The 14,423-nt window shown below is 43.7% G+C and overlaps 3 protein-coding genes across 7 annotated transcripts; all 3 read right to left on the reverse strand.

The window, feature by feature from the left end:
- Positions 1-448: 448 nt before the first annotated feature.
- On the reverse strand, positions 449-4,717 carry LOC115746018 (cation/H(+) antiporter 15-like). Of its 2 annotated transcripts, none has more exons than XM_030681705.2 (3): positions 4,178-4,717; positions 2,876-3,877; positions 449-2,636 (listed from the first exon to the last, which is right to left on the reverse strand). In XM_030681705.2, the coding sequence occupies exons 1-3, from the start codon at positions 4,604-4,606 to the stop codon at positions 1,476-1,478; spliced, it is 2,592 nt and encodes an 863-aa protein (XP_030537565.2). In that variant the 5' UTR covers positions 4,607-4,717; the 3' UTR covers positions 449-1,475. The 2 variants fall into 2 exon arrangements, with proteins under 2 accessions (XP_030537565.2, XP_048137458.1); XM_048281501.1 differs by having other exon boundaries at positions 2,876-3,861; positions 4,178-4,314.
- A 2,382-nt stretch (positions 4,718-7,099) lies between these two features.
- On the reverse strand, positions 7,100-9,631 carry LOC115746021 (probable WRKY transcription factor 26). Of its 4 annotated transcripts, none has more exons than XM_030681710.2 (5): positions 9,276-9,631; positions 8,996-9,141; positions 8,290-8,916; positions 8,006-8,167; positions 7,100-7,815 (listed from the first exon to the last, which is right to left on the reverse strand). In XM_030681710.2, the coding sequence occupies exons 1-5, from the start codon at positions 9,516-9,518 to the stop codon at positions 7,323-7,325; spliced, it is 1,671 nt and encodes a 556-aa protein (XP_030537570.1). In that variant the 5' UTR covers positions 9,519-9,631; the 3' UTR covers positions 7,100-7,322. The 4 variants fall into 4 exon arrangements, with proteins under 4 accessions (XP_030537570.1, XP_048136316.1, XP_030537572.1 ...); XM_048280359.1 differs by having other exon boundaries at positions 8,290-8,903; positions 8,995-9,141; XM_030681712.2 differs by having other exon boundaries at positions 8,290-8,906; positions 8,995-9,141.
- Positions 9,632-10,519: 888 nt separating this feature from the next.
- On the reverse strand, positions 10,520-14,367 carry LOC115745953 (U2 small nuclear ribonucleoprotein B''-like). Its single transcript, XM_048280365.1, has 5 exons — positions 14,179-14,367; positions 13,484-13,656; positions 12,411-12,504; positions 11,234-11,307; positions 10,520-11,089 (listed from the first exon to the last, which is right to left on the reverse strand). The coding sequence occupies exons 1-5, from the start codon at positions 14,249-14,251 to the stop codon at positions 10,814-10,816; spliced, it is 690 nt and encodes a 229-aa protein (XP_048136322.1). The 5' UTR covers positions 14,252-14,367; the 3' UTR covers positions 10,520-10,813.
- Between the last annotated feature and the right edge of the window lie 56 nt (positions 14,368-14,423).

Genomic DNA, 14,423 nt, shown 5'->3' on the forward strand with positions numbered 1-14,423 from the left:
TTTGCAGACTGTAGCGGTGTATCATCCAAAAAAAAAAAAATCGTATCCTAACTTAAGTGCTAAAGTAACTGGAGTCCCGATTCCCAAAAAAAAAAAAAAAAGTAACTGGAAGGCTTAAAACGAAAATCTTCAACAACTAGCGATGCGAATACCTTCTTGAGCAGAATGACCAGAAGAGGCTTTTAATTAACCTGCTCATCCCTATTCCCTTCAACCTAAAACAAGCTAATCCCTTCCGCTTTCCAGCCGAATTCGTCGGCTCGCAATGACTGGACCAAATTGACGAGCCGGCGATTCTTGACCTTTCGTGTTCTTCATCAGAACTAGAACTAGATGATCCTTTCCTTTGGCGTAGAGAGATTTATAATAAGCTTTCGAACAAAAAACAAAGAGTATTTGATGGTGATGTTAGGAGGACTTTCAGAGCCCAATGGAGGGAGTGGAGGTTCCAACGTTTACTCTTGTGGCCCATTGCTTGTGGAAGGGGAGAGAAGCACAATGCGCGCTCCCTTATATGATCCGAAGGCGTTGATCATACTTCCAGGGCCATTGACTGACTGCCGACATGGCTTCACAACGGATAAGGCACGGGCACTGAGCTCTCTCAGGATCATGGTCTTGTGAAAGGGTCTGAGTGAAAGATGAATCGCCCTAGCAATGATGAGAATGAGGGAAAAAACACTGGTCTCTCGTTCTCTTCAGTTCCCATTGAGTATACCATTGCCATCCTCTGTTGTTCCGCAGAACTCTCCTTGTCCGTCCCCACGCTTCTTTTGAGAAAGCAAACTTAATTTGCTAAGATTGGCGACCCCCAAATGACTTGGTCTTTCAAATTGCAGAGTGCTATGAGCAGAGAGAGAGAGAGAGAGAGAGAGAGAGATATTATGGGCATTTGATGGGTGAGAGACATGGATGGAACTCCAACCAACTGTTGCCATTTGCTAATGCCATCAGCAGTCTAGAAAGGAGCGGCCATGTCCATTCAAATTTTGGTAATCAGTCGTGCATGGATGAATATTGAGGGAACATGAACAGGTGATTCTCTGATGCTTTTAGCAAAAGAGGGAGAAAAATGTCCACCCTCGCAACAATGCACCTACATATTGAATTCAGTAGGCTTTTCGGCAAGACATGAGCCTCTTCTGTACATTAGATTATGTTACTTGGTTCACATTTCAGTTTCTGTAACCTTAGTATTATTGCTCAAGCATTAACAACTTGCAGTTCCTATTACACGTTCGCCGTATCCGTAGCCACATCATAATCATTTTATGTTTTGCGAGCATTACTGCATAAGGCTGTTCTTATGGAAAGATTGTGGGGATGGGAGTAAAATGGGAAGATGGAGAATCATCTATGTATTGTGTTGTGCTTGACAGGTCCAAGACAAAAGAAAGTCCTATCGAAATTATCTGCAGAATGCATTCACTGTACATCTACTATTTCATCTCCGTCGCCTATATCTCTCCCCAACTCTACAATTTTATTCTTCTCAACCGAGTAGACTCTTCAGGGTCACGCAGTCCCCACACTTTAGTCTGCTGTTGCACTACCAATATCAAAGATCCGCATCTAAAATCTGCGGTTGCAAGAATGTTCCCAATCGTTCCCAAATCTGCGCTCTCGCTGCACTTCCTCAATTCTTGCATCAGTGTCGACTCTCCATGGCGTCTCCCGACCAGAATAAGGTCGTAACCATTCTCCATGCATCTTAACAATTTAATCACATCCGACGCGTCCGTGACCTCCTCCTCTTGGTAAGAAACCCGTTCGTATCTTTGGGCCTTGCTCCTGAAATCATTCAGGATATCACCATCAAGCATCTTACTCCTATCTGTGCCCCCTACTATATCCATTGAGCTGGAAAATCTTATAAGAGTAAGTAGCACAATTGGGCGTTGCGACATTCGCCCAGCATATGCTAGTGCCTCTCTATCGTCTGCACCCCCGAAGAAGAGCACGGCGACTCTGTAATAAGAAGTCTCCACATAATTTGATCTAAAGTACTTCTGCCTACTGCTATGCTCTATTAAAATGCCGACTGAGCAAGGTGCCTTCTCCAGTACATTTTTGTTCAGTTGTCTAAAAGCATGACTCGTCTCTACTCTTCCCCAAGGCTTCCACTGCTTATGGAAAGGAATGATTATAAAGGTGATCCTCTTCTCTAAAGCTAGGGAACACACATCGTTGTGCATCGTCGAATAGGGCGAAACTCCCTTGTAGCAGTGCAGCACTAGACTGTCTTGATTTTTCTGCTCGAAATTCCTGAACACGCCAAAGATGCGCTCAGACTTGGTAGGGCCATCGGAGGACTTCTCACGTGGCGGGTGTGCTACCAGAATAGATGAAGCACGACCGACAAGCTTGACGAGGTGGAGGATACATAAATTGATGGGGCTCTCTTTCGTGGGGTTCGAGGCGTTGAGGAGGCTTAAAGTCGCTGGAATGTTCTCTTCGTTGTGGATGCAAGCTAGAATGCGCAATTCTTCATTATGCCTGTTATGCAGAATAGTCCTCCTCTTGTAGGCGACAAATCTCCTTGAAGGATCATATAGAAGCTTCACGATGGGTGAGATAACTCCTGTTACAACCACCACAGAGATAATCGCAGCGGCGAAGCATTCTTCATTCATGACCTGCACATCGATTGATATTTAAGAAAGCAAGGCAATGGCCTATATCAAAGTCTCATGAACGTCTAATCAACATGAATACAGTTGCACGCCTTTTTCTGCCGGGAAAATGTGAAGATTATGTCCCATATGCAAACTACAGTTCACTATATCAATGGAAAAATACATATGGCCACTAAAGTGCATCATGAAGCAATTGCATCGAAGTGTCCCTGCCTATATGAAGGGAATAAAGAACTTACATCGGTCATCCTCCAGTGATTCAACATAGCAAGTTCTACAATGCCTTTCGAATTCATTATAAGACCGAGAGAAAGGGCGTCTCGAATCGGCATCCTCAAGAGGAGTGGGGGCAATGTCGTCCCTACAAGCTTACCAACAAAAGCGACGAGAACAATTGATTGAATGGCGCCGACATTCTTTAGGGATTTTATGGCAAAGACATCCATTTTTAGTCCACTTGTGGTGAAGAACGTGGGCATTAGCAGTACTGAAACAAAACAGTCGAGCCTCTCCACTAGTGTAGCTCCCAAGGGTGGCCCGTCTGGTATAACCAGACCCAGAAGAAAGGATGCCAAGAAGGCACTTAAGCCAATTGTTTCTGCAATGAACCCACAGGACAGAAGGGCAACAACTGCTGCAGAAATATATATCTCTTTCACAGGTCTGCCTTCTGGAGTGCGTTGGATTGCCCACAAAGCAGCCGGACGGATTCCAAACACGATGAAACTCACGAGCAGCACCATTGAGAAGAAGGATCCAAAAGAGGTTCTCAATGATTTTGTGGTAGCTAAGTGCACCACATACTTGACTGACATAATGGACCAATGACAAACATCGCAGATTAATGAAGATGCCGATGCTAGGCGTCCGATTTCTGAGTTGAGTATCTCGAGCTCGGCGAGAAAGCAAGCAATAACTGGAAAGGCTGTCATGGACTGCATAGCTACCAGCGAAGGAAGCGCCTTGGCTACGCCGTAATCCAAACTCAGGAACTGGTTGAGCATGAATGCCGTGAAGCCACTCAATGCGAATGGAAGAAAGAAGCCTAGGACTCCAATGGCTAGTGTCCTTTTACCTGATTTCAGCACGACGGAAGGATCAGTCTTAACACCGATCAGGAAGATGAAGAGCATGAAACCGAACAGCGCGAAAGTGTCAAAGACACCTTTTCCTTTAGCTGGAAATACACTAGATGCAAACGTCGTGCGCCCGAGAATTGAAGGACCTAGCATGACGCCACCCTAGAGGAAGTAAATCATCAATCCCAATAAATTCAGAGCGTACGTTCATCATTAGCGTAAATGCACGTATTACTTATGACGTTTGTGAAAAGGAACAAGAAGGCAAAGCAGGACATGACGGTCGAGGTAATGCATAACAGAGGGAAAGTTCAAGAGACAAAACAATGACGCAGATCTTCTCTACCTCTCTTTTGTCCTTGGGCAAAGAGCAGAAAGAAGGAAGAGACTTGAACATCCAATCAAAGCTAAGAAGCTAAAAGAAGATGAAATCCAAATAAAAGGGAAATCACGGAAGCTTACCAGAATATGAGAAACAACGGAGGGTTGGCCAAAGGGCTTGAGAAGACCATAGAGGGAACGACTGAAGATGGAGATGAGGGAGAGCTGCATCATGAGGAGAGGGACGGAGAATGCAAAAGGGTCATCTCCAAACCAAATTCCCCTGGAGTTGATCTTACCAACAAGTTGACACGTATAAGACACGCCATCGTCGTCCTGATCATCATCGCCTTCTTGCTGATCAGCCAGTTCTCCCAGGAATTGAACCACCAATCTCCTACCAAGCTTGCTTCGTATCATGGTCCCGGCGACAATGGTGGGAGGAAAATGTTTGTCGGAAGCGTTTGAGATATGTGCAGAAAATGATTGGAGAAGGAGAACGTTTCTTTGAACGGATGGAGGGAAGCGAGAGAGAGAGAGAGAGAGAGAGAGAGAGAGAGAGCGACTCATATTGAAGGCAACTAATTATAAGCAACGTAATGTCCCGTCCTCCATTGCACTCTCAGAGTCAGAGGTCAGATAACAGCATCCCACATTTGCCAAAATATTTCTTTTTGTTCAACTAATTACAAATGTCAATGTCAGAACCTTATTCAAGAATTTAGAAAAATTTCAAATAATGACATGAAGTATCCTCACTTTTTTAAATAAGGACTAGAAATAAATCTTGTTTCAAATAAGAATATGAAGTGTTCTCATTTTCTAAAAAAAAAGTCATGATCAAGACATTCACCACCTTGATTTTTTTTCCCTTCTTTTCCTTTTTTTTTTTTTCATTTTCTTTTCGCTGCTAGCCGATCTCAAGCGATGTCTAGCCACTAACGAGGGCTGCCCTCACCTGTGGTGGTTGAGGCAAGGCCTCCCTTGACGGCCGTGAGGGATGGCCTCACTTATGCAAGCCCCTCACCTGGTTTGGTGAGGGTAGCTAGGCCTTCGCCGGCTGCCTACAAAGAAAACAATGGGAAATAAAGAAAAGGAAGAAGGAAAAAAAAAAAAAAAAAAAAAGCAAACGACAATAATGTCGTTGGCCGGACCCTTCTTTTGAAACAATGACGATAGTTTTAACTATTATTTGAGAAAATAAAAGGCACTCCAAGCTCTTATTTAGAATCTTTCTTGTATATACTCATTTAAAGTTGCTCGTTGGATTAGTTTTGTCCATCGACAAGGGGATTAAGCATCTCTCCGATCCAGGAAAGCGCCTCCGGACACTCATATCAAATATGTTACAAATCAATGTGATAAAGTGGTCCCTTCAAAGATTTAGAAAATATTTTTTTCAAAAAATGATCCTTTGTATTGTTTCAAATAATTAGCGGATGAAAAGTGTTTTTGTTATCTATAACTAAAATATTTTCGTGAACAGTGAAATATTTTTTCATTAATTCACTTTCCAAGCAATATAAGTTATTATTTTTAAGAAAATATTTTCCCAACTATTCCTTTTCAGCGAAACAAACGAAGCCTAAGGTTTCGTTGGTATAGCTTTTGCGAAAATGTAAAGGATTTAGATTGAATAGGTTTTCAGAAATGTAAATAGTGTAATATAAAAGTGTGTTGAGAAGCAATTTTGGCTTAAATGTTGTTTGGAACCAACGACACTCCTAAAGGACTTTTCCTCCTCCTTCTTCTTATTTTTTTTTTAAAGAAAAAACTTAAAACCTCGGCAAAAGACTTAGGCTGTCGACGAACCAAATTTAGCCAAATGTGGCACCGATGGCCCTATTCTTAAGTCGTACAACTTCATGCAAGGGCCACATGTGGCCACACGACCCTAGGTAACTGTCATGCTACCCCAAGCCGCTTCGCCTAAGGACGACGACCTTAGGTGAGGCTCATTGGCACTTAGACCTGGTGTCCCCTATGATGTGGTCAGTGGTGAGGGCATTTCCCAAATTTAGAAAATCTAGCAAGGGCAAAATTGAAAAAAAGGAACCCACACACACACACACACACATATATATATATATATATATATATATGAGAGCATTCTTAAAATGCTAAAGCACAGAGCTCCTAGGGACTTGTTTTGGGCCAAGAGACTTTAGAGGGCTTTGGAAATACCCCCAAAGCTCTAAAGAAAAAAAAGAAAAAGAAATAATATGTCAAATGCCTTAGCATTGGGCCAAGGGCATTTAGAGGCCCAAAGGGGTATAGGAAAGCCAATTGCCAAGTGCGGCCTAAAAGAAATTCAACAATGTAGCTGTGGGGGGACGATGTGACATACAAATTCTAAATGAAGGGGACTAATTGGTGATTAACAAACAGATGAGGAGAGCCAGGCCAGGGGAGCAGGGTAGTTGGCCTTTTAGTGGGGCCCTTCCATTTATAGATATGTATGGACCAAAGCCTGTTCATATTTCTCGTCATCTTTTAAACTCTGCTTACCACCGCTGATGGAAAGCCCAGCCTTTGGCTTTGGCTTTGACTTTGACTCGGGGACACGAATCTGTCCCGATGATCTATCTGATCTCGACCGAGAGCGTGAGATTATCTAATATAATTTTAGCTGAGAGTATCATTTCAACCCTCCCGCTACTTTAATAGAATAGAGATTCTCTCTTTTTTTTGGTTCCCCCGGAGATGGATGGATGGATGGATGGGTGGGGGGGCCCTACCAGCACCCACCCACCCATCTAGAAACTCTCTCTCGTACACGACATTGTGCCATGCCACACGGTTGACCCACGACCGACTTACGCTGCAAGTAACACCCGCAAGCGAAGCGAGACAAGCGAGCTCCCATCTTTGACTTTTTCAACCCCCCCATGGGTGCGTGGGACCCCATAAGTAGAAGAAGATATTTTGTACGCGCTTTTAGTGACGACATCCAAAATCTCTCTTGACCACTCAGTGGCACACAACAGAGGACTGTGGTACGGTGACGTGCCACCAATCGAATTATTTCTCACGATTCGTTTTGCAATTCATTCAAGCTCAGAAAGACAAAGAGAGCAATCCCCAAACCGGACGAAATATACATGCTCCTCCCTAGCATCTTTTTTAACCGTATTACAAAGAAACGAATTCTACAACCGACAAACACAGATGTAATAATAAATCAAATCAAATCAAATGAACCACTGATCCCCTCCTCCTCCTCCCAGTTTTCAACAATGCTTGGATTCCCCTGTGATCCTGACCTTGAGTAGAAGAAATTGATCTTTCAATAATTTCGGCATAGCAATGATTCCAGGAACATCTCATCCCTCGGTTCCTCCTTTGCTCTACCAAAAATGTTATCACCATCCGGAGACTGATTCAGGAAAGACCCCACTGAACTCCCCAATCCTGGAAATCCAAAGCTCCCCGGACTCTGTAACATCTCCAGCGTGAACGGCGATGCTTGTTGCCCTTCCGCCGACGACGACGACGACAACGATGGTACCCTGTAGTTGCTGCTGGGAGGACTTGGCCCATTGTTGTTTGAAGGATTTGTAAAGGCCAACGGCCTGACCGATGCGGCCAAACTGTTGTTGCCATTGCTGTTGTCCGGCATGGGCAAAGCCCTATTGGCGGCGCCGCTGCTCCCGCGGGCTGCAGGAACATCGTGGTTATGCTTTCCTTCATAAGTAGTGATCACTGCCCTTAGATCATGGGATGCTCTCTCCACGTGCTTGCGCACTGGACAGCCTGGGCTGGTGCACTTGTAGTAGCTCCTACATGCCACATCATCAATGTATATAACAAAGATCAGACAAAAAGGCTTCGCCTTGTCTCGAATACCATTTAGCAGATATATTAAGTATTGTCGCACGGTTCACTTATGGAATGAATGGCAACTAACTATCCTATTAACTGGAATGTGGATTAGGCTACATGTTAAAAATATACGGGAAATGCGTTTACCTTGGATTCGGATTTCCTTTGACCACCTTCTGCCCATATTTCCTCCAACGATATCCATCATCAAGAATATCGATGTCACTGGTGGTTTGGACTACTACTCTGGGTTCTCTCACCGTTCTGCTCCCTGGAGCTAAAATCCCTTCACTCCCACCTTCCTGCTTCCTGTAAAAGGCGCATAGTTAAGGGATCAAATGAATCAGGGACTGCGGAGCAGATTCAAACCATCCAATTGTTACATAACAAATTTCAATTTGCACACAAACTCCATCCGGCCAGGAGCTTACCATCTTTTGGCATCCGGTTCATCTTCGTCGTCGAACTCATCCCCTGCCGATTTACTTTTCTGAGAGCCCTGCTCATATTCGTCGTCAGCGACCGAAAGGGAAGAGTTTTCTGGGGTTGCAGCAGCGTCGACTTGGGAGGAGCCATGCGCGGGAAAAGCGGGGTCATGGATTTCAGGGGCGGCAGGATTATGGGACTGGATTGCAAGAGACGGCACGGAGGAGGCGGAGGAGGACGATCTTCGGGTGGACTGGGGCTTAGGGTGGTTATGGCTTCCCTTGTAGACAATCTCGGTGATCTGTCCATCCAGAGACCTCTCGACCTTCTTCTTGGTAGGGCAATTAGGGTGAGTGCACTTGTAATAGCTTCTGGGGTTTTCACTCCCCTTCACTTGCTTCTGGCCGTATTTCCTCCAATTGTAGCCATCGTCTGATTTCCTCTGCTCTCGGATGGGCTGAGGCTGAGGCTGGGACTCATAATTGTCGTAATTGGCGTTGGTCTGGATGGTAGCGATCTCAGGGGAGAAGGTGTGGAATGGATTGAGTTCGGATTTCACCGTGGTCTCGTCAGAAGGACGGGAATCATCTTGTTTGATGGAGATCCAGGCTAGCTGCTGCTGCTGCTGCAAAATTCAGACGACAACTCTTTGAGTGATAATCGCAAACAAACGGAAGGGGGATGAGCGTATAAGGGAAGTGGAGACATACATGCTGCTTGGCGTTGGTGTGCAAAGTGAAGGGAGAGCCATTTGTGTCTTCCCGTTTAGGGATCTGCTGGTAAGCGTCGGAGGACTTGCTCGTCCAATTGAAGGAGGAATGAAGCGGGAAAGCTCCAGTCGTTGGGGAGGGCAAAATCTAAAATCCAACGTCCAAAGAAAAAAGGAAAGAATGAGCCACAGCAAAATAGGAACAACAAAGGAATGGATCACAGGTGAATACGGGGGGACAGACAAATAAAGTTAAAATAAAAAAGAGAGAAGGGAAGATACGTTGGAAGAGTTGAGGAGAACAGGGGAGTCCAAGAGCTCGGCAGGGCTGAGACCAGGGGGGATGGCGAAGAAGGAAGAAGAGAGAGGGGAGATGGGGATGGAAGGAGGGGGGATGGACTTGAACTTGGGGACCCCAGAGCCACGGCGAGGGCCGTCCTCCAGTTCGGAGGAGAGGAGGGTTGAGAAGGAGAAAGAGTTTGCTCGAGGGTCCAAGCTCCCCATGCGGGCCGACGGTGAGGCCATCGTTTCCAACAGAAGAATGAAAGCAGGGGAAACCAAAGTGGGTTAGGGTTCGGTTGGCTTCTCTTATCTTATCTTCTCTTCTCTCCTGTGAGAGAGAGACAGAGAGAGAGGTTGATGATGGAGGGAGGCAGGGGAGGAAGAAGAGAAAATGGTCACGTATTGCGCAAGGCTTACTGTTTTGCTTTGGGCGCCCACTGACCCTATACGAGGAGAGAGGAGGCATCTTCTTCGAAGCTGGACCGGGGGGGAGGAGTGCCAGAAAAGAAGAAAAAGAAAAAATGTTATGGTCAAACCTCGTGGGTTTGACTGAAGGGCGGGGCGGCTGACGACGCTGTGGGTGTTCTCTCTCTCTCTCTCTCTCTCTCTCTGTCTATCTCTCATAGTTTTATCTTGTAAATTCTGATTACCATATATACGAACGGTGGCGATGTGCCCCGCCTTCAACATCCCTCCTCTCCTTTTCCAATCTCTGCTAAAAGTCGATGAACAATATCATCAAAACTCATTTAAGGTCTCGTGTTGATTTCTTTCCAAGCAAAGCCCCACAATCCAACCACCGTATAGCAAAGGTCGAAGAACGACGTACAATTGCATACTAAGGATGTAGAGAAAGGCCCGGGTTCCTCAAATTCCCAGATCCAACATGCCAAGCGGCAAGCCCCCTTCTTCCCACCTCATCTAATAAAATATATTTGCCCAATTTGGTTATCATATGCCGGTTCCATCCATCGTTATTAGCCTTACCCTGTTGGTTGTAATTGTAGCTGCCAAATGGGCATCCGGCAATTAAAAGCATCAGTAAAGACATTATCAGATGGAGGCGTCATCGTTTTTGGATATATATACACCTCCTCGTTTTGAAGGCGAGATATCCACACCACACCCCACAACAAATTTTACCCCTTTTACATATTTACCCGTACGGTTCTGCTCGAAATACGCCTCCTGACATCCCCCCATTGGAGGAAATTCAAGCATTTATCTGCAATCGGCCAGATACGGGGGACGAACATGGTTTACATTTTTAACATTTCCGCATAAGTTCTTCGAAAAGGTAAAGACTGAGTTCCTCAACGTAGCTCCTTTCTAAAACACAAAGGACATCATTTGATACTGACTTAAAAAAAAAGACTGACATGAAACGATCCCTTTTACTCTCCTCGTTCTACAATTCTTCCCTTCTTCAACGGGAAGCAGATCCCCCAACTAATTATACACGGTATGCACCAAAATCCAACCTGTAGCAAGTTCTCAGAAGATAACGCAAACTCAATCCAGAAGTTGGTCTAAATCCCTTACTTTTTAGCAAAACTGATGGCCATGGGGTTCTGAGCTGTGATTTTGAAGCCCTGGAGGTGCTGCATGGCCATGCCTGCCTGCACGTCGTCTTCATACTCTACAAAAGCAATACCAGGCTTTGCTTCAACCATTCTCACTTCCTTAAATCCTGGATATTGCACAAACAGCAACTGCAACATCTGACTTGTCGTTTCAACAGGCAAATTCTGAACAAACAATATATTGTTCGGTGCTGTCTCTTGTGAACCGGCAGTTCCAGGTCGATAAGAGACCTGCATACAAGAAATGGGGAGAACATAATGCATGCCCCCGTGACATATTGCTAGCTGATTACCAACAAGTTGATCCTGCTTGAAAACTACTGAGCCTACATAAATAAACAAAAAACTAGCAGAACCATTATGTAGAGAACATACTGTTGGCCCCCCATTAGCTTCAGCAGCGGAACCATTTGCCGTATGTGTTTCTTCAGTACGGCGCTTTCTTTCAGCTGGACAACCACAATTAAATCAACAATAGACAAATGTATGATCGAGAAAAGAAGAATACCCGCTGCTTGGACAATTGTAAACTAAGTTGAGATCATGAAACCTACTATCTGAAAGTCAAACATAGGACCTAGAAATCAGTGAATACGAGGAAGAGAAAAGACTGGAACATGCAAAGCAGCAAAACTTGGTGCGTACAAGTAGGTCCACATGCATAAGTGCACCTACAGATCGAATGCACACACATGCACGTCTCACCATTCTTATATGGCAAATAAAGAATCATGATTGCAGAAGGCAGTGTCATCCCATTTAGTGTTAGGAGCAATGTTTTGATGGCCATAAATCAAAACAAACACGCTCAATTTGCCAATGATACCAAATGCAGAACTTGCAAATGATGTTCTAATGAAAAAGAATGCATAAACATAAAAAATGGAGCATTATAAAAAGCATCTCAAATTTACAATTTGGTTTAAGGTCACACCTCTAATTTAGAAAATGTCAAATAAGCAGCTGAAAAAAAAAAAAAAATAACAAGGTGAAAACTGCAGTGGGTAACCCATATATAAAAATACTATTGCACAACCACGACGACCACTCTCATTAGCAAAAAAGCAGAATAATCAGTGGATCAACAAATCACTAACAATGAAGGTGAAGCTGACTGTGTAACCATCCATTTGAAAAGCTTAAGCCGTTAGAGAATTATGTGAAATACTATAAACTCAACACTCCTCATTACAAAAAAGTTGTAGTATGACAAGCCCTTAAGCATTAAATCTGAAACATGTGGGTAAGATAATTCTTAGAACCTATCACCTGTACACAAAGGGTAACCAATAATTGGCTGATGGGGTTGTGAGAAACTGAAATGCTTCTCATGCCGAGCGAAGTGGAGTAGGCAACTATTTCATCTTAAATTTTTAAGCTTTTAGAGACCAGTTTGAAAAGTCATTGTTAGCTCAAGAGGAAACATCATAGAAAAGCCCATTGCGTACTACACTTAGAAAGCACAAAGTGAGCAAAAGGTAGGCCTTCAAGCTTCCGATTTGCACTATTAAAATATAAATACAACAATTTAGTTCAGAATACATTCTCTCACCTTTTTCTTCTTGCTTCTTCTTCTTTTCCCTTACGACGTAAGTACCATCTGCTTTAGCAATGCAATCAGACTTTTCTTTGGCATATTGTATTCTCTGTGGAAGCATGATGATTACAAATTTCTAAATCAAGTTGATAGCTAAAAAAAACCAAAAATGGGTGACATAATTTACACATCCTAGCAAAGAAAAACTTTCCATGGGATGTTTATTACACTTGTGACCGTTAAGGTAGGATGTCTTACTTCTGCATCACATGAAATAACAGGAAAATGCAGAAATGAAATTAAATTTAGTAAAATAAACATATTAAGGAAAAGGAATCATTCAAGTTTGAGGGTTGTTCAATGAAACTGCAGATCCAAAACAAAGAAAACACACTTCTTGAGTGGAATTAATCGAGTTCCCTATCCTTCTATGATAATTCTAATGGTAGACAAAACTTCACTTGTCTGCATGATGGGATATGAAGGTGCACAGCCTCAGCATAACAATCGCTTCACTATATAATCCACAACAAGGGATGAAAATAGTATCGAATGCTACAGAATAGTTGCTAACGACTAGGGTCAAACTAGGACGGTTTCAATGTGTATGGGATCCACATCACCGAGTTTCAGCCACAAAGAAATGCTAGTGTCAGCTACCTGCTTACTCCTATATCTGGGTTATGGACCAGCTATGAAGCGGAAACTTACTCGGGGACAGCCTTATGGTATGATTCACGTAGTTGATGCATAAAGTAATCCAAATTTAGAGTCTGAGTCTAGCAAACAAAAGTTTTTGCACAAGAGGCGTGGCATTTTTTCTTTTTTCACAAATAAAACGTATCGGCAACCAGTTTTTGCTATGCTACTTTTAGTTGTTAATGAGTTATGCTGATATAATTCTCTGAACAACAAAATCTGGCAAGGAAGAGCTGAAACCTGAAACATCCTACACAGAATGTTGGTTAAAAAGGGGATGTGTCGTCAAACAGCTAGGTTGCCATAGTTCCTAAGCATCCCAAGCAACACACAAGTATGTGCAAGGTGTCGATGCAAGAAAAGCTCCAACATGATGTGCTATGACATACCATAGGCTTATCGTAGAACGGGAAGTTTTGCATTTGGCGCACAGCATTACTGGCAGCAGTCACTTCACTGAAAGCAACCCATGCTTGTCCTCTAAGCTTTGGGGTCTTCAGGGCTACAACATCCAGAATTCTGCCATACTGAGAGAAGAGGCAATAAAGGGATCTCTTCAATTCTGCCAAAGTAAACAAAGACCGATCACCAAAACCAAGCATACCCATGGTGTTAAATGATTTGTCGAACACACAATCGAAATGTCATACATTTAAAATCTAGAAAGGTTATTCTGAGTCAACTGAAAAGTGAACTCCTTTGGATAGATTTTAAATATTCATCCCGAGTCAAAAAACTTTCCTCTAGTCTACACTATCGTGATTGTTGAACATTCCGAAGCAACTAATCTAACGAGTTGTCTTCTACCCAGAAAGCGCCCTATCCACCAAATGATCATTAGGGCAATGAGGTGACAACATTCTGTCGCTCAGGATGTCACCATGAGGCTAACAGAGATTACAAGCTCAACTAAACTTGCAGTAACAACAGACCTGGCTCAGCTGAAAAGAAGTCGATCAAGTTAAGAAATCAAACCAGTTTCGAGCACGAGAAGTACGTAGCTGTGTTCGGGCATTTTATAGAGTCAGTTCAATCCGCAGGAAGCAATACAGCGAGAAGAAAAGGATGGTTCAGAATGGGTCACCTTCTTTCTTGACCTTTTCGTTAAGATTCTTGATGTATATGGTTTGATTCGGTGGTATGTCCCCCGAAAGCATCGTCCCTAGAAATCGAAAGAAGGCTGTGGAGAAGGACTATCCCTGAGCAAGTTCACGCAGAGAGAGGAGAGGAGAGGAGAGCGCGCGCGCGAGAGGGAGACGGAGACGGAGAGAGAGCCCTAGCAAAGCAAAAATGGCGGAGCTGACAGATATTGTTGGGCTTGTAAAGCAT

Source organism: Rhodamnia argentea, chromosome 6, assembly GCF_020921035.1.
Source record: "Rhodamnia argentea isolate NSW1041297 chromosome 6, ASM2092103v1, whole genome shotgun sequence".
Lineage (NCBI taxonomy): Eukaryota > Viridiplantae > Streptophyta > Magnoliopsida > Myrtales > Myrtaceae > Rhodamnia > Rhodamnia argentea.